Below are 23,004 nucleotides of genomic sequence, written 5' to 3' on the forward strand. Positions count from 1 at the left end.
GATGCTAACCACCCAGAATCAGCCCTCGGACTCACCTGGCACTGGGAGTCTGACACGCTCGGATACAAACACAGACCCTTTAAGTATGGACAAGTGACTATGCGGAATGTGTACAAAGTCCTTGCTCGGCAGTACGACCCTCTGGGGTACATTCTCCCATATACAACACGTGCTAAGACTCTTGTCCAGCGTCTCTGGGCTAAACAACGCAGCTGGGATGACCCACTTCTTCCCCAAGATGTGCTGCAAGAATGGAAGGACTGGGAGACAGAGCTCCAAGTGCTGCCACGTGTATCACTGCCTCTACCATATCTGCCATCAAAGATAGAGGTTCGCAACAGATAGATCCACATATTCTGCGATGCGTCCGAGAAAGCTTATGGCTCTGTCGCATACCTCAGAACAGAAGACATACAGGGCAAAGTCCACTTGTCATTCCTTGTGGCGAAATCAAGAGTTGCTCCGCGCAGACAGACATCCATGCCCCGATTGGAGCTCTGTGGAGCCCTCACTGGAGCTCAGTTATCCAATCTGCTGGTAAAGGAGCTCACGCTGCCCATAGACCAGACCATACTGTGGACAGACTCCACCACAGTGCTGACGTGGCTCCAATCTGAATCGTGCCGTTTCAAGGTTTTCGTGGGCACCCACGTCTCTGAAATCCAAGAACTCACTGACTCTAGCGGCTGGCGCTACGTAGATTCAGCTCAGAACCCTGCCGACAACATTACACGGGGCAAGATGCTGGAAGAGCTGGCACTGCCAAATCGATGGAGTCAGGGGCCACCCTTCCTCCTCAAGGGACCAGAGGTATGGCCTGAAAGACCATCTAGAGAGGCCGACCCAGATCCTGCAGAATACCGTAAGTCTGTCTTCTGTTGTTTGACATCAACCGTGAGTCAACCCAGAGTCGCCACGGCGGGACAGTATACCTGCTGGGGGGATCTAGTCGAGGCTACTGTGCAGGAGCGTCATGGGGCGGCCACACCGTCTGCTCCCCCTACAGCCTCAGACTATCAGCAAGCAGAGATGCTGGTGATCAAGCAGGCACAATGAGACAGCTTCCCAGAAGAACTGAATCACCTAGAACAGGGTAAGTCTGTGCGGAGCAGCAGTCGTTTACTCACCTTGTCTCCAGAGCTGGACTCTGTTGCAGGAATTATACGGGTGGGAGGAAGGCTGCGAAGAGTGGAGGTGCTTGACTCCAGTGCCATACACCCCATAGTTTTAGAGCCTACCCATCCAGTCACCAAGCTCCTGATCCGGGATTATGATGCTCGCCTCTGTCATCCGGGGCCAGAGCGTGTGCATGCAGAAATGAGACGAACCTTCTGGGTTCTGCGAGGGAGGGAGGCCGTCCACCGCGTCCAGCACCAGTGCCCAGAGTGCCGCCGTTGGAAGGACCGTCCCACAGTGCCTAAGATGTCAGACCTACCACCAGCCCGGCTACGGCTCTTCAAGCCGCCATTCTATTCAACTGGAGTTGATTGTTTTGGGCCGTTTCAGATCAAGTTAGGTCGCTGCGCAGAGAAAAGGTGGGGGATTATCTTCAAATGCCTCACCACCCGCGCTGTGCACTTTGACCTCCTACCCAGCATAGATGTAGACTCCTACTTGATGGCATTGAGGAGGTTCATTGCTCGCAGAGGGACCCCAGTGGAGGTCTATTCCGACCAGGGGACCAATTTCAAAGCTGGCGAGAAGGAGCTATGTGAGGCCTTTGCTAGTATGAATCCAGAGATCCAGAGGCTTCTCGCAAAGCAGAAGATTGCCTTTCACTTTAACCCTCCGGCAGCCCCACATTTCGGTGGGGCCTGGGAACGTGAAATAAGATCAGCAAAGACTGCTCTGTACACAGTTATAGGAGCTCAGTCAGTAACGGAGGAAGTGCTTCGTACTGTCCTACTGGAGGTTGAAGCCATCCTGAACTCCAAGCCCTTAGGCTATACATCCTCCAGTATAGCTGATGAGGACCCAGTCACACCCAATGTCCTCTTAATGGGGCGAACTGAGGGTGCACTGCCTCAAGTAGTGTACCCCATGGACAAAGGCCTAACCAGGAAAAGATGGAGGCATTGCCAAATTCTGGCCGACCAGTTCTGGGCAAGCTTCATCCGGAACTACTTGCCCACCCTACAGCTCCGTCAGAAGTGGCATGCCACCACCGGAGACCTCGCTGTGGGTAATGTGGTACTGCTCGTTGATCCTCAGCTCCCCAGAGCGAGTTGGCCTATTGGGAAGATCGTCGAGGTTCATCAGAGCGCAGACGGTCATGTACGCTCGGCTGATGTCTGAGTGAAGGACAGAGTCTACACCCGGCCAGTGGCCCGGCTCATCCAGCTCCCAGCAATCCCGGATTCAGATGACACCGGAGATCTGTCACCGTCGGAGGATCTTGCAGTCTCTCTAGAGGCCTGAGTCTTTCTGATGAGCGAATTGCCTCAGCAATTCGGGGGCGGCTGTACAAAAGACTCCGCCGATCAGACTGTATTGTTGATTCTGATGTTGCCTGGCAACGGTGATTACGTACATATACAGTGCCAGTTTCCGCCATTAGTGGCGCGTTTTAAGTTTGTTGCCTTTGCAGCAAAGTCAGTAGATTCGAGTGCTCAGTTAGTAGACGTCGTCAGTGCCTTGTCTGTGTGTGTGTGTTATCACTTGTGCGTACCTGATGACAAGTAAGTGTTTATATTGAGTTAATGTCGTAGTTTGTCATGTTGAGAATGAGTCGCATTAGGCGGACGTTTGGTTTAGCTAACCGCTAAGCGGAGATTTAGTATCCCTGTGTTCTCTATGGCGTGATGCTAAAGCTAAAGTACTTGCATTAGTTAGCATGAGGTGGATGCAGTTTTAAGTGGGAAAGAGTAACCTCTGTAGATAGTTAATAATACAGAGATGTGTGTAATGCTTTGTATTAGTTTGGTATGTCTAATATGAATCATTCTGTAATACAATGTAGTCATTTATTTATTTCTTTATTTCTTTGCAGACCATACATACATACATACACACACACGAGCCTGTACCTTCTGAGAGATCCTGTACGAAAGTTGAAGCACATTAAAGGTTTAAAGGAAGACTGCTTGCACTTTATCAGGTTCTAACCGACCTGCCTGAGCAACACCACCTCCAACCACATACAGTCCTACCCTCACCAACACTGTTGCAGCATTTAAAACTTGATCTGCATCTAGAGTTTCAAATACCAAAAATCAGTTAAGTCATTTATTCAATTCTGGTCTAAACTACAATAACATAACAGATAAAACACATATTGAACTTAGTTACAGTCCATCAATGCATATATTATATTTCTAATGTTATTTTTTTTCCATATGTGAACAAGTGAGAAGTTCATTGTGTCCATGTAATGTGTCAGGTGCAAAGGCCATTGTAGCTAGCACAAAGACCCAGTGTTGTAAAATTGCAACATAAACACAACAAGCTCAAAATCAAATTTGATGAATGATTTCCACAATAACTTAACATCTACATGTTCTAAATATTCTAATAAACACAAAAAAAATATTTCAGGTAATTAACTTTCTTAAATCTTGCCAAATCCAGTCCAGTGAAACAAGGAGATGAGCTCAGAGAAAAATTTGCATGGTCAGATGACCAGACCTATAAACACGTATTCTATCCAATAGCATTGTGAGGATAAATAATAGGACCCATTCACTATGAAAATGTGGTTTTTAGAAGAAAAAAAACATTCAGAGATATTTTTTTAGGATGGTTAAATGTGACGTTGTAATATTGCAACAGTGGGCCTTACAGGGTTAAAGGAATCATTAGAGCTGGTTCACATCTCTGTTCATGAGAACACCACATATACATCGTGGTGCATGGTTACATGGTGCATGGTGTCATCCCACAAACACCACAAAGGAAGCCGTTGCTTCAAAAACACATTGTTGCACCCCTGAAGAGCATGTTTACACTCCACAGTGCTACTGGGAAAATGTTTTATGGACTGAAGAAACTATGGTTGCATTTTGGGAAAAACCTGCAGCTCTATATGGGGTGTAAAGGGCATTGCACACTACACCCCAACATCATCATGTCAGGGTGGCTATCCATCTGCTGAAGCTCAGGAGAAGCTGGGTGATTCAGCAGAACAATGACCCTAAACATCAAAGTAAATCTACTAAAGAATGACCTCAGGCAAAGAAAGTCCACCTTCTGGAGTGGCCCAGTCAGAGCCCAGACCTTAATCAAGTAGAGATACAGTAGAATGACCTGAAGAAAAATATGCAAACCAAACATCCTGAGAATATGTCCAAGCTGAAGCAGTTCCTTAAAAAGGAATGGTCCAAAACTCCTCCTGAACATTGAGCAGGTCTGATGAGCAGCTACTGGAAGCTCTTGTTTGAGGTTATTAGTGCCAAATGAGGTTCAACCAGTTATTAAAAGGGTTCACTTACTTTTTCCACCAACACTGTAAATGTTTAATGGCTATATTCAGTAAAACCACAAAATATTATAATTGTTTGTATTATATTAGTTTAGGGACACTGTGTTGGTCTACATTTGTGACTAAGATGAAGATCAGATCACATTTTATGACAAATCAGTGCAGACACCCAAGTCAGTGCAGACACCCAAGTCATTCCATTGCTACTTTATGCTTATGAAGAATGGTATTGATCCTCCAGTAGAGTTCAGAGACTTTATGATGGTGTCTCTTTTAATTTGTCACAGTCTGTATAGTTAACTTACTCAGAAAGTCGCATTTGGTTGGGTTACGATTCGGCATCAACAGACTCTAATGAGGTTTAGAGTTAATTTGCATTGCAACATTTTTCTTGTTGTACAAACATAAATACACATTTTCCTACAACACTTTTAGGTTTAGTTAGGTTTTAGGTGAACTTACAAGCTGGGACTGTTTCCTCAAATGTTTAGCTGTCTGTAAGGTACTTCTGTGCAGCATCTACAGCCCAGGTTGTAGATAGGTCAAGAGAACAGGTTTATAAAATCATAAATTCAAACCTTTTTCTGTGAGGACCACAGCTCTGATCAGGTCCCAGCCACTCTTCTTCTCAGCCAGTGACACATATCTGTCCTTCATACTTTTCAAAAATTCCTCCTGGGGAACAAACAATGAGACACACATAGTACATATAGTATATATACAGTACATGTAGAAACATGCACAGATACCCACCCCTTTATGACTGGGGTAGTCCTGGTCTATAGTCTTTTGTACTTGGTTGATCTGTTTGACCAGAAACACAACATGCTCCTTCTTCCCTGTTCGCTCATCTTCCTCTGATTGGTTTAGAACCACCATGGTCACTTTGCTGTCAAAGAACTCCCTGGCAACCGCCTCCATGATACCTGCAGGGTAGGGTAAGAAAAAGGAGTTAAGGACAGCAATGAAAGATCAGTGTTTGGTCAGTGATTCATTAGTTGTGCACTGAAGAATAAAGTTTCTGCAGGTACGTGAATATGCACAGGTTTTGTTCATAGATATTTAAATGGTCGTGTTAAAAGGTAACTGCCATCAATGGCAACTGTAAGAAGTGAGGCCTTGTAGCTACATAGTGTGTCATGGAGGGTCAGGGACAAGGGGGAGACTGACCACCACTCAGTATAGTATGGACAGATGGGTAGAGCTAATAGTCAGCTCTAACAGCCCTGAGAAACTCCTTGCAAACCCTCTAGGCTCTATTTTAACGTTCCAAAGCACATGGACTTTAGTGTGGTGCAAGTATGCAAGTACATTTAGAGCATGTTCTTAAATGGGACATATTATGCTCCTTTTCAACAAGTTTAAATAAGTCTCAGAGGTCCCCAAAACATGTCTTTGAAGCTTCTACCAATTTTGTGTATTTTGACATTACATTTTCAGTTTGTTAATGTGTGCTGGCACACAGTTACTAACATGTAGCTAGGTAGCTAATGCTAACTGTTACTGTCTCTTCATTACTGCGAGCTCTTTTGGTAAATAAGCAATGTTGTGAATTGTGTAATGTAGTTATCTGTCATGCCTCCTTAGATATACTTTTACAGTCTATGAAAATGTTTGTTGACTGAGGACTGCTACAGGTGTTCAATGTCAAGGCTAGTCAGATATTTTAATAGATGCTGACAAAGTAAATAATTTTGATTTTTATTAATTTTTCTCCATGTTTTGAGCAGATGCTCATCATGACATCTTCCTTTATGTAGTAAATTTATTTTGTGCATTACAATGAAAGCTGTAAATCAGATGTCTGTCAGCAACATTAATCTTTAGTCAAAGACGAGACTGTGCAGTGTTTTCTACATTACACTGTTGTCAAGCTCCACATTATATGCAATAAGTGACATGTTATAAATTACCTATGTTACAGTATATGCACTTGATATGTAGCCAAACTTACTTCCTACCCACCTTAGCTCCACTGTTTGTCAGTTTTTGAATTTCATAAGCTTTATATTCTGGTGAATGTTACCATTTTTCTCTATATTTTGGATAGGTGCTCCTGTGGAAACTGTGCAACCATGCCCACAGAAGCTGAGAATATGTGCTGCTAGGAGATACCACAGGTAGCATTCTCACTAGACAAACTAATCAGTAATTTGTTTTGATTACATTACATTAATAATAAACCATAGCATTTACCATTTGTAATTCACTGTAGGTTACCAGATGGCTATGGGAGTGTCCTGGGTTGGAGCCGCTCTGCCTCAATGTGTACTCCCTCCAGAATGCCTGCAACATGTACTGCGCTGACTACAGTACTTTATGGTTGAGAGGAATACACCAGTACGTTTTGCTTCTTTGTAAAAACATAGTTTCAATCTAAATAAAAGATGCTAGGCAGTCGTTTTACTTCAGTGCACATAATTTTACAATGGTAATAACACACCACAAACGGAATAACACACCCTCAAATAAATTAGTTTGGCTGCTCTTTGATTTGTAAAGTTTTTCTATCAGCAGATAGTGTGCATATAATATATGAATTCAGAGGAGTCATTTCTTTAGTAATAATCAAGCATTTATTTACATCAAATGAGGCACTTATAATCAGTGATAATAAAAAAACTGTAGGATTCACTGGATCCATAAAAAAAAATGTGAGACACAACATAGATATATGTTTGCAAGACTAAATGCCCTGTCCAGTTGTTTTAGTCGGTACAGGTATCTGGAGCTTTGTGGGCTGGTGCTAGGGCTTCCTTGGTCGCAGAATCTTGATCGTCATTCCAGCCTGCGTGGTCCACGCACCCATGCGAAGTTTCTTGACACCACAGGCCGGTACATGAGTTTTAGACTGCCCAATGATAGAACTGGGACACATAGGAGTTGACGTACTCCTTCTCAGGCCGCTAGAACTGTGCCGTGAGGTCCTCTGAGATGGGGATGGCCAAAGCAGCTTCCGTGTATGGTCCCAGGTCAACAAAGACTTTTTCAAATATGAGGTCCACCACATACCCTGTTTGATAAAACACAAAAGATTTTGTTTACATTTTTCACTTTTTTGTTGTTTTTTTACAAAACAATGATTGAAAGTCTGTTTCTAACTACCTCCTGACATTTTCTTTTCTGTATTTTGTTGTTGGTGGAACTGTCATAACATTATACGTGCAATACTTAATACAATGTGTACAAAACATTTTTTGGTTGAAAAATAAAATAATATAACACTTATAGAATGTCGGCTCAGTCTTAACTGGTTTAGCTCTGCATTCTCCCATCATGGCCTTTGGAAAGTGGACCTTGAACAGTGGTTCACCTTCTTTTGTTTGGGCTTGTGGTCGGTCAGCATTTTCATTGTAGTACATGGCAGCCAGGTAGAGTCCGGAGGTAGAGTAAAGAGAAAATCAAAGATGTTAATATTGACAGAAACCTTAGCCTACACACTCTCACAAGTTCTAAGTAACCACAGCTTCATTTACCTGCACAGCGTTCCAAGACTGATAAATGACTGTTAGGTTTATCAAAAGTAGATGCACTTCAGATGGCTACAGACCTGTACTTCTGATGTGAGGCTGAAGAATCTTCAAGGATAACTGTGTGCCTACAGTGGGTCAGTCTGGCATGCAAAATACCTTGTTGCAGGAAGCTGTATAGATGCACTTGATGTGCTGGCCTGAACAGAGAAAACAGAGGTTACACCAACATCTCCTCAAATGTGTAGTTATGGCAACAGCTGCAAGTGGTGCAAAAATTTTAACAACAAATGCACGCAATTATGTGTAAATTGGGTTGTCAATAGCTTGTAAATGCTGCAAATAGCTCACTATATGTGCAAAATGCAAAAAATGTGTATTACAGACTATCTCCTTACACATTTTCCCTGTAACTCTGCGCTCATCTAGATATTGCCTACAGGCACTGTATCTGTAAACATGATATAACATTAAAACGGACATCTAAGGCATGACTATCAATACTAACTTTCACAGCACTAACAAACAGGCCCAGACACCTATGCCAATTGCTGCAAAGCCTATGTTTAGTCTGAATTTTACTGGCTTGACTTTACAGACAGTTAAAACGCCTTTCAAGTGTGATAAAGTTAGCAGGGTGGCTCTAATCAACGTCACACAGCGATACCAAGCAGAGAAATTGCATACAATCTGTACCCGGCAATGCCCGGCTGTGTGGATGAGGCAAAACGTTAGCCACATTAGCTGCCATGCTAACAACACATGCAACAGGCTCTCGTGTACATACAGTAAAGCAACATAAAATGGTGAAATTTACAGCTCCCAAGTTTGAAGTTGGGTCTCGGACAGTCAGTGCTGATCCATGCTTTATCTTCAGAATGTAGCGAATCCTGCATTGTACGGGCCCTTGTTGAGAAAGCAGTCCGACGTGAAATGGTTAGCCCGCTACAACTCCTAAAGTGTCCATCAAAAATAAAATAAAACAAATCCACCGGGTCTTCAGATCCTCCGACGTAGGGGGTAAAAAGACTTCTGTGTTGGTTTGTACAGTCAACAACTGAGCAACTAGCGTGCTTCACTCGTACCTTCGACATAGTTTAACTGGAGCTGGTGATGCGATGGAGTAAACGATAGCGGCTGCAAGACGGACTCAGAGGGCGGAACACACACCTAGCTCGGGGAGTGTCACCCACCTGGGGGGAGGTATTATTTCCCTTCATGACGACATCAAGGGAAAATCTCCTATTGGCCTGTGTGAGCACACATTTTCTGAAAGGTGGAGCAAGCAAAAGACGGAGAGGATGGACTTTTCTCATGTTTGGGGGGTTTTTAGACAGGCCGGGGACACATATTACTGATAGAAAACCATGGAAAAGTGCATTTTGCATAATATGTCCCCTTTAAATGTCATAAAAATTACTACTGAAACTAGCAAAGAAATATGCTTTGTGCTTTGCACCTGGTGTAAGATAGGGCCCTCTGTCTCTGCTGGACAGACAGGTAGTCTGGTATGGAAGAGGAATAAGGCCACGGGAATTCTTTTAAATTTATTTATTTTTTTAGAATTCAGACTTTTTTCTCAGTATTCTGACTTTTTTCTAAGTATTTTGAGATTAAAGTCAGAATTTTGATATTAAAGGCAGAATTTTGAAATTAATCTCAGAATTCTGACTTTCTAAAACTGACCACATATGAATTTTTCTAATTTTATTTTATTTTTTTAGAATTCTGACTTTTTTTCTCAGAATCCTGAGATTAAAATTAAAATTCTAAAAAAAATAAAATAAATTTCACATGTGGCCCTAATCCTTTACCATGGTGTGGTGGAGCTACTAGAAAAACATTTTTGTCCCTTGAGGGAGTAACTTTGCAGGTATCTGTGTTGTAGCTGGGATAATATTTCTACTACGAGTGTAGTGTGTGTCTGTGGGGGAGTGTCAGTAACCATGCTATTTATAGTGATAAACATTACTATTTGTCGGCACAGTTAACAGCAGGCCCATGTGTTGTGTTTACTTCTAATGAAGAGAAATAAAGCTTATTAATTACATTTTTCCACTGATGCTCATCATGCTTTCTAATGCTAATGCAGGAAGCTGTGTTCTGATTTGCATACATGAGTCTTTTCTAATCTGTCACAAGTGCTGATTATCCAGAGAATTCAGCTAAACAAAGAGTGGAGTTACTCTTTCTGAAACACCTCTCTATGGTGCTTTGACTGTCATGAACAATATTAAGTTAACTGCTCCCACTGTACCAACAATTTCCAAGTTGAATGAACACGAGATTGGTGTCATGGATACATACAAGATAAAATGACATCCCTTCCAAACAGGAAATAGCTAAAATTAACACAATATCAAACTGCTTTATTTACATACAGGCTGCCACACACACACACACACACACTCCAATGTCATGCCTATCATTATCACAGGTGGAGTGAAACACAACAGAAAATGACCATGGATGTGACAGGCTTTTGTTCAGAGTTGGAGGGTGACAGTTTTAACTGTGGGACTTGCGTGTTTGTGTGTGTGCATGTGATGTGTACAGTTGATAGAACCAACATGGCTGCTGATGGTCTGTAAATCCCTCCAAATTGTGGGCTGTTTGTCAGTTAAAGGGCAAAGTCTTGTTATTTTATTCTGCAAATGTTAAATACTGATGTGTGGGTATACCAGGTACAATAGGGTGCAGGCCCTTCCTGTCAGAGTAGTAGTGAAGTAGCATCTTCCCATCATCTGTCATCTCTACTCGGAAAGACGGTGCATTCATTTCCTGAAGAAACAGGAACAAGTTATGAAAAAAATGGAAGAATACTAGTTTGAACTACAAAGGCAGTTCATGAAAGCAGTGACAACCCCACACAGTACAAGATGTCTAAAAGTGGACTGTAGAGATGGATTGGTGCCTGGGAGGTGATGGATCTATCTTTTGTGTGTTTCTCTGCCAATTCTTCAGGTGAACCAAAACTGTAAAATGCTACAAAACAGACAACAACTTCAATATTTTATTTATGCTCGAGATAAAGACAAGATGTCTAACTTCTTCCTTTCAGAGCATAACCACACTCACACTCATCTGGCAAATTAGTACATTTGTATTAGGGAGCAAACAATAAACAAACGTGAGAGCAAATATAGTCAAATCAAAAGATTGGGATAAAAACAATTGTGAACATCTAACATCTCTTCTTTGACTAAGCTCTTTGACTTCACAACATGAACTGTTGAAATCAGCCCCTTCATAAACAGGTTCTGCTTTTTCTTAGTCTTTAACCCTTGGTCCACAGGCTTATTAATTAACAGGTTGATTCTGATTGGAGTACAAGAGCATAGGTCAACCTAATCAGTTCTGTCTTTGTTTTGTGAAGCTTCTTAATCTTGAATAAATTTAACTAGATCGAAAAAGCTGCTTGTACTGTCACACCGTGTACTATCTGGTGCTCTGGTGCTCTAGTCTGTACATAACTGCTATCATGCCATTAGCAAGTATGCCAACTAATAGCTAAGCAGCAAATTTAGCTCCCAGAAACACAGTACTATAAACAGACTTTTAGCCATTTAACACACTTAACAAATGCATCAAGCTATGACCAAAGTCTCATCCATCTCATCAGTATATAAATAGGAATAATAACACACAAGCATACCTGATAGGACAGAGCCAGATAACTATGGAGAGCATCCAGATTTCCAATGAATTCAATTAGATTCCCTCCCAGTGTCCGCAGCATGGTGTCATAGCCCGCTTGCTTACAAAAATTAAAGAAATGTTCTCCAAAGAGCTTCAGAAATACATCAGCAGAAACATCTGAAACATCAAAACAGAGGAACAGTGTCAAAAACATTATAGATATATTAATGAAATATAATTATATAATATCTATTTATAATTATCATTTCATAGTCTGACCTCCCAGCACTCATGTTTGTCTTATTTCAACACTGGTAGCACACAGATATTCAATTACAGCCTATTCCCAAAAGATTTAGATAATTAGACCCTTAGGAAGAGCTTAATAACCTGTTGACATGTCCTGAATAAACAGTTCTTGTTATGTCTTACACATCTGTACTCATTGTTTCTCACTCTATCCATGTACCTACAAAATATGATCTATACATGTATAAATAAATAATTTACCCATCATGTACAAAGCTGCCGCTATTGTGGAGCCTAACAAATACAAAATGTGTGCATTTAATAATCATTCACAGGGGATTAAATTAAAGCAGAACCGGAATCATTACCCCCAAAAGAAGCACTGAATACCATTTTTTACCAGCTACAACAATGAGGCTTGTAAAGTTTTAGGCATTCTAGGCATTGAGGCTTGGCTAGAAGAATAAGAATAAGCTTGCACAATCAAAGAAATTCTAATTTGTAGCAAATACTTTCTTCAAGCAAATTATAGTAACACTTTTTGATGAGTAGCAGCTCTTCTGTTCAAAGAAACAAACTGGTTCAAACTGGTGAAGCTTGCAGCATGCATCTGCATTGTTTGATCCGTGTTTTTTTATGCACCTGCCATGAGTTTAAATAATTATATAAACATCCACTGGGTGTAACCTGTTGGATTTCATCAGGGACATTGTTAACACCTGAGTTATCACGTCAACACATAGATGTAGGTTCACACCTCAGACACCTACATGCTTTCATTTTTCAAGAAAGTTCAAAAATATTATCTACAATAACTATGAGATTCTTCCTTTTACTCATTTATTACAATGACAAGTTTCCACATTTATGTCACTACATTTCTGAAACAAACACAGGTACGTGTTTTTTTCTCAAAGTGCTCATAAGATAAAAAGTTGTTTTACATGAGCATGATGTGTGCACAACTTAGGAAAGTACAGTGCATTGCTAAAGTATTCAGACCTCTTCACTGTTTTCAAAATTTGTTATGTCAATATCACTTAAATTCATTGGTACCACTTTACAGTAAGATTATCCTTATAAAGGATTTATAAATGGTTTATAATTAAGTTATCAATTTGGATGTTAACACTTTATGAATAAACAGTTATAAACAAGTAAAAACATAGTTTTCCTCCATTGATGCATTGGCAAGATTGAGTTGATGCTTACTATTCATTAATCTTACCAATGACTTACTACCATTTATAACTGGTAAAAGAAGCCTTATTGTAAAGTGTGAAACACATCATTTATTTATGAGTTACTAGTACCTGGTAACTGGTAACAGCTGGTAATAAAGCTCCCTTTTACCAGTTATAAATAATAGTAACTTGTTAATAAATGATGATGGGTTTTACACTTTCACTACTTAGAAATGTTTGTATCTGATAAATAAATGGTTGTAAAAATTAAATGCCAACATTGACATTTCACACAAATGGTTAATATTTTATATGTTCTGGATAAACAGTGATGTAACCTATAACTAGTGTGAGTGGTGGAGGTAGACAACTGCAAGGTGGTAATTCTCCTTATCTAATGTGTTGTAACAGCATGTAAAAGATTTATAAAGTGTTAACGAGCTAATTGATAAACTAGTAATAAACTATTCATAAATACTTTATAAGGGTAGTCTTATTGTAAAGCGATACCAGTTAATTTTTCCCTCATCACTCTAAACCCCATAATGAAAAAGTGAAAACAGATTCTTAGACATTTTTCAAATGTACCAAAAAAGGAAAAACTGAAACATCACATTGACATGAGTATTCAGACAGTTTTCTATGACAGTTCAAATTTAGATCAGTTTCCTCCATATCTCTGGATACTCTCAGATATTTCTACACCTTGATAGGAGTCCACCTGTGGTAAAGCCAGCTGATTGGACATGATGTGGAAAAACACACTCCTGTCTATAAAAGGTCTCACAACTGACAATGCGGATCAGAGCAGAAACCATTACGTTTCTGCTGCATCGGAAGTTCTTCAGAGCACAGTGTTCTCTATCATTCTTAAATGAACGACATTTAGATTCAAGCAGGATTCTTCCTAAACCTGGCAGCTCGGCCAAACTGAGAAATCGAGGGAAAAGGCCCTTGGTAAGAGAGGTGAGTAAGAACCCAATAGTAACTCTGGCTGTGCTCCAGAGATCCTGTGTTGAGATGAGACCAGACAGACACTTCTCCTCAGTGAAAGTTGGCAAAAAAGTCTCAGACTGTGAGAAACAAGATTCTCATGAAGCCAACTGTTTGGCCTCAGTTTTGAGTGTCATGTCTGGAGAAATAATTATACTTTATTCCAACTTAACAAAACAGTGTAATTCAATTTCAACTTATTGTACTGCACTGACCTTACATTCAATGTTCTTCAGTAAGACACTCCCTAACTAGCCAGACTGTAATCACATTTTTATGGATAGGATCATCTATCCAAGTACCACAGTGCGGTCACAATGAGGTCAAAATTTCCCTTTGACCAATTCTTTTGTGTCAAAATGTACAAAATATCTCAGTTAGTCAGACTGTTCTGAAATATTGGTGAGAAAATTTGAAGTCTGATATGAATGAAATGAAAGGCATCAAAATTGATAAAAATAATTGAGCTGCTGCCAGGATATAGAGGAATTTGAACTCTTACCCAGCAGTGAGCAGACCTCCTCCACCAGTCTTAGTGTCAGGATATCGTCATAAACTGTATATGTCATGAAGGTATCCTGGACCCCTGGTAAAGAGCTATCCAAAAAACATGACCTTTATGAAATTTCTACATAAAGTTGTGAACATCACAATTGTCATCTTGACGCCAACAAGCTTTCTGCCCATTAATATATATTTTTATAATGTATATGTGTATCTATGCCCAAACCTCAGTTTGTCCCAGGTATCTTGACCAAACCTCTCCATCACCAGAGACTGGAGGCAGCTGTTGATAAATCCATACTACAAAGAACAGAAAGATTTAATCTAGTCACCAGTGTTAAAATTCAAGTCAGTGTCACAAATTCAAAGAGCATGTCATCACAAAATACATACATGGCCTTAATAGACCAAATAATGAGAGTCCTGCAGGAATTTAGATGGTATCAGAGAGTACAGAGTACATCAATTTTCCGCACAATATTTACAATTGTTTGCCAATTGCCAAACTTTAATACTATAAAATTAACAGCAGAATATATTTAATATGATACTGAAACAAGAAATTTCTAATAAAACACAAATTACACACCCCTCTCCTCAGTTATTTGTGTTACAGTTAAATGATGTATAAAGAAAATTTTTGCTTTTAATGATATTCATGTTTTTAGTTTGTCTAACATACACTTGTTGCTGTGTGTGTTATGTACTGGGTAATTTAATTTTAGAAAATTTTCCTGCCTGACTATCTTGGATTTGCTTCATACTTTGTGTAAATTATATCATTGTACCCAAAAACTAATGGGCAAAATTTTGGCTTGTTCTTTAAATCATACACTCCAGTCAGGACCTGGGGTCTTATGTCTTCCGTGGCAGAGGCAAATCCAGAAAGATATCAAATAAGAGAGCACTAATGCTCACTCCACCACCTGAACTCTCATTGCACCACAGGTACGATCTTCTGACCAGTACTAATGATGCTGAACCTAGATACGCAAATAACACCACTAGCATTAAGGATAACCAAAATCCAAGAAATAGCCCCAAAATCAGAGCTAAGCCGAATGTCAGAAGTTACTTGGCTAATTACGTTGAACACAGGGAAGCTTATAAGTTTAAACAAAACTCAAGAAAAAGCCCCAAAACCACTGCTAGGCCGAGGGCCAGAAGAAATGTTTTAACTTCACACCTGAGCCAGACAGTATTTTGATTGAGGACTCAATAACTAAGCGTGTAGAAATGGCAAAGACTGAAAATGTAACCATGACTGACACATCTGTCAGGAAGCTAACAGATATTAGTAGCTATCCTCTCTACAAACGCAAGCAATATGAAAGTTTTTATCCACACTGGATCATTTGACATTCTGCATAGGAAAACTTGCTCAGAGAGCCATAAAAAAATCTTTTCCCTGCTACTGGAAAAACTTAGTGACTCTCAATTGCAACATATTCACATTCCAACTTTCCTTCAGTAGACTCCTTGGCCTGAACACATGGCTGACATCAGCATGGCTCACCCATGGGATAGGGGGAGACCAGGGAGTGTTGTAACGCCGGGTTAGAGACCAGGAAGTGTTGTAACACTGGGTTAGTTGTAAAACTGTTACTTCGACCATGATTATGCTTTGCATTCATGCTCACGTCAAACCCACATGCTAGAATTGTTAGCCATGTATTGGCTGCTTGGGGTGGGGATAGTTACAACCATCAAATGATGACTCAACTTAAGCCTCAGGTGTATACCTTGCAGCCATCTACATTTGCCACAACTGAGATAGTGATTGAAGCCTTATGTGACCCATGCACATTCAGGAATACAGTCCACACACACACAGGCTCACACAAACACAAACACAGATACACACAGTACTGTAATTGATTTTACCTGTCATTGTAACACTATCTCCAGTTACAACTCACCCCAGTAGTGGGGTAGGCTGTAACAGCAGAACTCCTGTGTCTCCCCCCTCACCTGACCCTCTGCTTGACGTTATGCAAGGCATTCTGAGGATGTCTCTGTCACAATCAGGGACACAGCGACCCCACTCCCTCCTTCCCTCCACCATCTGCACCAATTAATGAGTTAGTCAAAGCTGCCATGCTGAAGCTCAGTCAAACAACAAGACCCAAAGGTGTCTACCAGAGATGAGACAGACCCCATGCCTCTTCCTTCAATATACCAGTGATTTTGAAAACAGCATGGTCAAACACATTGCAGCAATCACAGACCATCTGGTGCCTGTCTCAATAATCTTAAATTTGTCTGCCACAACCATTCTCCCTTTCTGTCACACATTCCCAATGGCTGAAATTAGTCATAGTCAGTGGCAATATAACAATTACAATATATTTGTAGTTGTGTTAAATCTTTTGCAAAGCTTTCAGTGTGATTGTTGAATGAAAAGTAATCTTCACAAGAGAACTGGGTGAAGAATTCCAGAAATCAAAGTCCTTTTTGTGAATTTGAATTGTGATCTCTTTATCAATACATTTTTAACAGTTGTGCAACATCACCATTGACATCCTACATGTACTGAATGCTGTGATTTCTTGATAACTTTGTAAGGATTATCTTTATTTGAAATTGTATCTCAAATGTAATGCATTTTAAATGATTTATCTATTTATTATTTATTATTATTTATTTATTTATAACACATTTAATACAATTACTATTATTATTATTAAAATATAGTAATTATATATACATATATATATACATATATATATATATATATATATATAGTATTATCACTCACTGTGCTGCAGAACAGAGAGGTTCAGGAGATCCTTTGTTCCCACTGCAGTTAGGCTATACAATAAACCTAGCCAAAGGATGTTGACTGAATTTGAATTTAATTATTGTTGTTTATTTAATATTAAGTGTTATTGTTATTATAACCAATCAGCTAATTGGCTCAGGACACAGACTGCTCTCAGTGCAGATGCTTTTCTGCTTGCTCTTGCCTTTGCTCTTACTTTTGTGAAAAAAGTTGTATTTTTAGAAGACATGTTTGATCAACTGTGAACTCACAAATCTGCCATAATGCATGTAACTTGAAATTGGAGAGTCTTAACTGTGATAGTTGCTTGATTTATCTCTTACATTATGGCAGAGGCATCTGAACAATAACATGGAATCCTGTCTGTTGCCTGCTGCACCTATTTAACTGTTTGTCAGTGATCACTGTGTTTGTTAATATATATTACCTTGTTGTGTTTTGTAAACCACGAGTATTTAACTCGTGCTTTGCATTTTTTCTGCTGATATTCTTGTTTTTCTTCTGCAATAACCTATGAGCAGGGTTAGGGTTAGGGTTAGGATACTCTTGGATACTTATTAGGCTCTTGGATACTTATAAATCACTGGGACTAATTTTTTGTAGATATTGTAGGCTATTAGCTATATTTCAACATTTTTATGACCACCTCAGTACTATGTGAGTGAGGCCTACCAGCAACACAAGCCTGTACTGCAGTGACGGGAAATGTGGCACTTAGCTAAAGCTAATTAGCAGCAAGATGCCTCCCTTCTCCACGGACAACTACCACAAACTTCTACAGAAGATTGCAGGACTGTCAACCGGATAATAAATCTACAACTTGTAGTCCAACTGGAACTCTCTTGGAGCAAAGCCTAAGAGTAAATCATTTCCCGGGAAAATGGGAGGATGAGTAACAGGCAGAGCCCAGAGCCCTGAGATTTGTGATGCAACTGGCTGGCCTGCATTACCATCCAGGCAGAGCGCTTCTTCAACCCCTGTTCTTAGTAGGACACAACCGTGGACAGCTGCGAAAGGGAGAACTAACAAGAAACTTCCCCAACAACCGAGTGTGCATCTGGAGAACAGATTTGCTCGACTGCTGCAGGACCCTGGATCTCTGTCTGATGACCTGGATAACCTCTCATCTTCACATAGCAGGGTAAGGACTGAGAGTAAATCAGAAAGGCTACAGGGAAAGCTAACGCCTGGGCCTCAAACTGTGATTTTGGGTGACTGTGCTGTAAAAGATTTAAGAAGCATGTGCAGTAAAAACAGAAAAATACTCTGCTCTCCCAAGGATATGGTCTCTGATATGAGAGAATCCTGCATATCATGGCTGCACATCCAAATGTGAAAAACCTCATACTGCACATAGGGACCAATGATGTTGTGAAACAACAGTCTGAAGTGCTGAAACAAGTCTTTATTGATCTGTTATACACAGTCAGCTCTCTGAATGCTGAGGTGTTTATCAGTGGCCCTCTACCACAAGCAGGAAAAGAGTTGAAAGATTCAGCAGATTGTTGGCACTGAACACGTGGCTCTTAGTTGCATGTACTATCCATTTACTGCACTTTATTCACAATTTCAACTTTTTCTGGGACCGCCGATATCTTTTTAAGGCAGATGGACTTTTCCTTACAAGTCAGGAGTAAAATTGTTCATCTCTAACTTATTTTACTTCCTGCGACACACATCTGTACCATCTGCCAAGGACAAGTGACAAGAGGAGGAGAGGAGGAGTCTCCACCCTCCTCAGCAACTTCCACCTTTGAGGACTCACCCCTTCACCCCCCCCAAACCCCATCCAGATTACTCTACTCTCCAATCACCCTTTCCCCCTCCTCCCCCCTCTTGGAGTTCACTGACCAGATGAAAGAGCTGGTCACTGCAGGGACCAAACTTACACCCCGCCCTACTCCCTTTTTCTCTCCCCGAAACCCCCCTCGGCATCCACCTCCACCAATAGCTTTAAGTCCTTTGTTTAATGATTCCCTCCAATGCAAACAGATGTCTTATGGACACTTTGATTCTTTTGAATATGTGGCTCGTCAGTTGAATTCCTCCTCTCAAGCTATATTTCTAAATATCTACAGGCCACCTAAATACTGTGCTACCTTTCTTGAAGACTTTGCTGAACTGCTATCTATAATCTGTATTGACACTGACTGTAGTTATTGTTGGTGATTTTAACATCCGTGTTGACAACCCCCAGGACAGAGGGACTACAGAACTATGTTATATTCTTGATAACTATGGACTGATGCAGCATGCGACAAAGCCCACACACAATAAGGGGCACACTCTGGACTTAATCATCTCCAAGGGTCTGAACATTTCTAAGGTTGTGGTGACTGATGTTGCTCTCTCTGATCATTCCTGTATTTTCCTTGAGAGTGCTATCTCCGTGCACACAAATGTTCAAACAGAATACACAAAACGGTATATCACTAAAAACACCAATGAAATATTTATTCAGGCTTTCTCTTCCGCACCTGCCCTAGTGCCCTAACCCTAACCCTAAAATTATAAATGTTATTGATGCTATTGTACCCACTAAGGTGAAGGTTGTCTCTGGTAAGAAAAGATCTCTGTGGAGAACACTGGTCAGAATGGAAAAAAGAGAGTGTCGAAAAGCTGAATGCAGGTGGCAAAAAACAAATCTCCATATTCATTATGACATCTAGGAAGAGGGACTTCACATTTATAATTTAGAACTGAGAAATGCAAGGCTGTCCTTCTTCTCTGACATCATGGCCAAAAACAAAAATAATGCACATGCCTGCTGCCGACAGGCTAACAAACCCTCCTGTATCAGTAGCCCCTGAACTTTTATCCACCAGGGCCTGCAATGAATTTGCCTCCTTCTTCACTGAAAAAATTCAGAAAATTAGGTAATTACACATCTGAGCAGACAAAAATGATATGCAGAGTTCCATAAGGAAAGATTTGATGTGCCAGAATTTTCGTCAATTAAACAAAGACAAAACTGAAGTAATTGATTTTCCAGCCAAGGAAGAACGATTAAAAATCAGCACTCAGTTTCAATCGATAATGTTAAAAACTACAAACTAAGCCAGAAATCTTGATGTAGTCATGGACTCAGACCTGAATTTCAACAGCCAGACAAATACAAAGTCAGCCTTCTATCACCTTAAGAATATATCAAAAATTAAAGGGCTTATGTCTCAGCAGGATTTGGAAAAACTGGTCCGTGTGTAGCATGTGCACTGTTCCTCGCCCCTCCTAGTGCAGCGCTGTGGTTTTTGTCCCACTGATTGATGGGCGGGGCCACACCTTTTATATAGGGGTCTGGTTCCATCCGCCTCTCTCTCTTGTCTTCCGGGGCCATTCGTCCACTGTGGTGGTGTGGTGTGGCGGTGTGGTGTGGCTGGTGCAGGTGTGAGGAGCCATTGTGGTGTGGCTGTGCGCACACCGGAGTGCTGTTTGGCGTGTTGGCCATCGTGGCGCACGCTCGTTCTGCAGTGTACAGGTATGCACACCGCCATTGTCCCTCCTGCTTAGCGTGCCATATTGCGCAGCAGTGACAGTCCATTCTCTGCTGCAGGTGTTGGATCACTGTCGCCGTGGGGACCGGGCTGCCCTGCCGGAAGCCCCTTGTGTGGGTTTGTGCATCCTCGTGGTGAGTTGCCGTTGTCCGTTCTCCCTCCTCCTCCTTCCTTCTTGTTCGCCCCTGGCTAATTATTAATTTGTGCCACAGTTTGGACCAGGCAGAAGTCGGGGAGTAACTCCGCTGCTCGGCCTGCTGTGACACTGCGCCGGTGAGGTCATTCGGAAACTGATTCACCGCCACGGCTCGCTGGATGGCGTTGCTGTTTTGGCTCTATTGGTCTTGTAATTGTAATTTCAACTTCTTTGTAAGATACCCAACCTCCCACCTTCTCACCAAGATATCAGGCTTTTAATTGTAATTGTAAATTCAATTCCTTTGCATTTCAACTACCTGAGACACCCAACCTCTCACTTTCTCATCAATATTCAAACCCTTTTGTATTTTAAATTGTGTAGACTAGACCTTTTTACTTCACACTTCAGGGGGTCGGTGCCAATACCTGCGAAAGACAAAAGAGTGTGGAAGCACACCATAGGTAAGAGACCGACCCCACAGCAGACAAAGGACGTGAAACACACCACAGGGGTGGGCCTTTCCCTCAGGTATAAATGTCTAAGGTTCCCCATGCTCGGGGGTCTTTCTTCATTTTGAACCGCTCGCATGTTGATTGACTTTTTCTTTGCAAAGAAAATAAAACCTTGTCGGCCGAATATTGATTTAATTTCATTTGATTTCTTTTGTGTTGTTGTTTGCATTCTATTTGAGATTTAATTCTTTTTGTTTTGTTAAAATGATTATTCATTTGAGTATCGTTTCATTGAGTTTGATTTCTTTTGTAGATTGTTAATTGCCTGTCATATTATATTTGAGAAGTGAGATTATTTTGTTATTTACTTTATCACTTATTATTGTTTGGTGTGTGTGTGTAGTGGTAAAGTGTGGCCATTTTATTGTTCTTTCTCTCCCTGTGGACAGGTGCTGTGGGCTCTGGGCGGCGACCCAATCCCTGGTGGTGGTTCTTCACGTTTTCAGTTTGTGTGTGCAGTGTCACGGGTGTTTTAGTTTCCCCCCTCCCTCATTGGTTTCGGGCCGCCGAGGTAACCCAGCACTGTCCATCCCCCCTTCTCCTATGGCCCAGTGTCTAACATTAAGTGCTTAGACAGCATCCATGGAACATTCTTTTAGTAATCATTGTTAATAAAATTTGTATCATGAACATTGTCTTTTGCCCCGTGGTGATTACAAACTTGCGTAGCTTTTAGTTATTGTTTATAAATATTTGTTATTATTTCCTGGGGTGCAATTCCCCAGGTGGCGTTGTTCGGCAACAAAACTCATCCTATGACCGCCACTCTTGCCACACGTGCATTTATCTTCAGCAGACTTGACTACCATAACGGTGTCTTCACAGGTCTCCCTAAAAAATTGATCAGACAGCTGCAGCTAATTCAGAACCCTGCTGCTCGAGTCCTCACTAAGACCAAGAAAGTGGATCATATAACTCCAGTTCTCAGATCTTTACACTGGCTTCCTTTCTGTCAAAGAATTGATTTTAAGATACAGCTGTTGGTTTATGCACTGAATGGTTTAGGGCCAAAATACATTTGTGATCTGCTGCTACGTTATAAACCATCTAGACTTCTCAGGCAGTCTGGGACAGGTCTGCTTTCTGTGCACAGTAAAAACTAAACATGGAGAAGCAGCATTCAGTTTTTATGCTCCACATATCTGGAACAAACTCCCAGAAAACTGCAGGTACACTGCAATTCTCAGGTCTTTTAAATCACAGCTGAAGACTTTTCTGTTTGCCACTGCCTTTTAAACCAAATTTGAGAGTTAATATTTTACACTGCACTGTAACTTTTATTCTCCTGTTTTATCTTATTTCTTTTTAGCTTCTTTTTATTTCCAAATTCAACATTAATTGTATTTAAATGTCTTTTTACTTGTGTTGCTTTCATATTCTGTCTTGATGACTTTTATGCTCTATGTAAAGCACTTTGATGCCTTGTTGTTGAAAGTGCTATACAAATAAACTTGCCAATTGGACACATGAATTTTGCCTAGGGAATAAATAAAGTATCTATCTATCTATCTATCTATGATATTTCAGAATTTTTACTGTGCCAACAGCCAAATATAGAAAAAATCTGTAACTTCATATCCTTTCCATAGACCTTTGAAAAAAAAAAGTCAAATATAGAACTTGC

General features: G+C 40.7%; 1 protein-coding gene across 1 annotated transcript in view; it reads right to left on the reverse strand.

Annotated features, from left to right (window-relative positions):
- Positions 1–20,683, reverse strand: part of LOC111232397 (guanylate cyclase soluble subunit beta-2-like) — a 48,570-nt gene extending 27,887 nt beyond the window's left edge. Inside the window, exons 1-6 of the mRNA XM_022759903.1 lie at positions 20,462–20,683; positions 14,683–14,756; positions 14,455–14,549; positions 11,543–11,703; positions 10,569–10,668; positions 4,996–5,343 (exon numbers count right to left, since the gene is read on the reverse strand). Coding sequence (XP_022615624.1) covers positions 4,996–5,343; positions 10,569–10,668; positions 11,543–11,703; positions 14,455–14,549; positions 14,683–14,756; positions 20,462–20,683 — 1,000 coding nt within the window. The remainder of the gene's footprint in view (positions 1–4,995; positions 5,344–10,568; positions 10,669–11,542; positions 11,704–14,454; positions 14,550–14,682; positions 14,757–20,461) is intronic.
- Between the last annotated feature and the right edge of the window lie 2,321 nt (positions 20,684–23,004).

Source organism: Seriola dumerili, unplaced genomic scaffold, assembly GCF_002260705.1.
Source record: "Seriola dumerili isolate Sdu_G_001 unplaced genomic scaffold, Sdu_1.0 BDQW01000018.1, whole genome shotgun sequence".
NCBI lineage: Eukaryota > Metazoa > Chordata > Actinopteri > Carangiformes > Carangidae > Seriola > Seriola dumerili.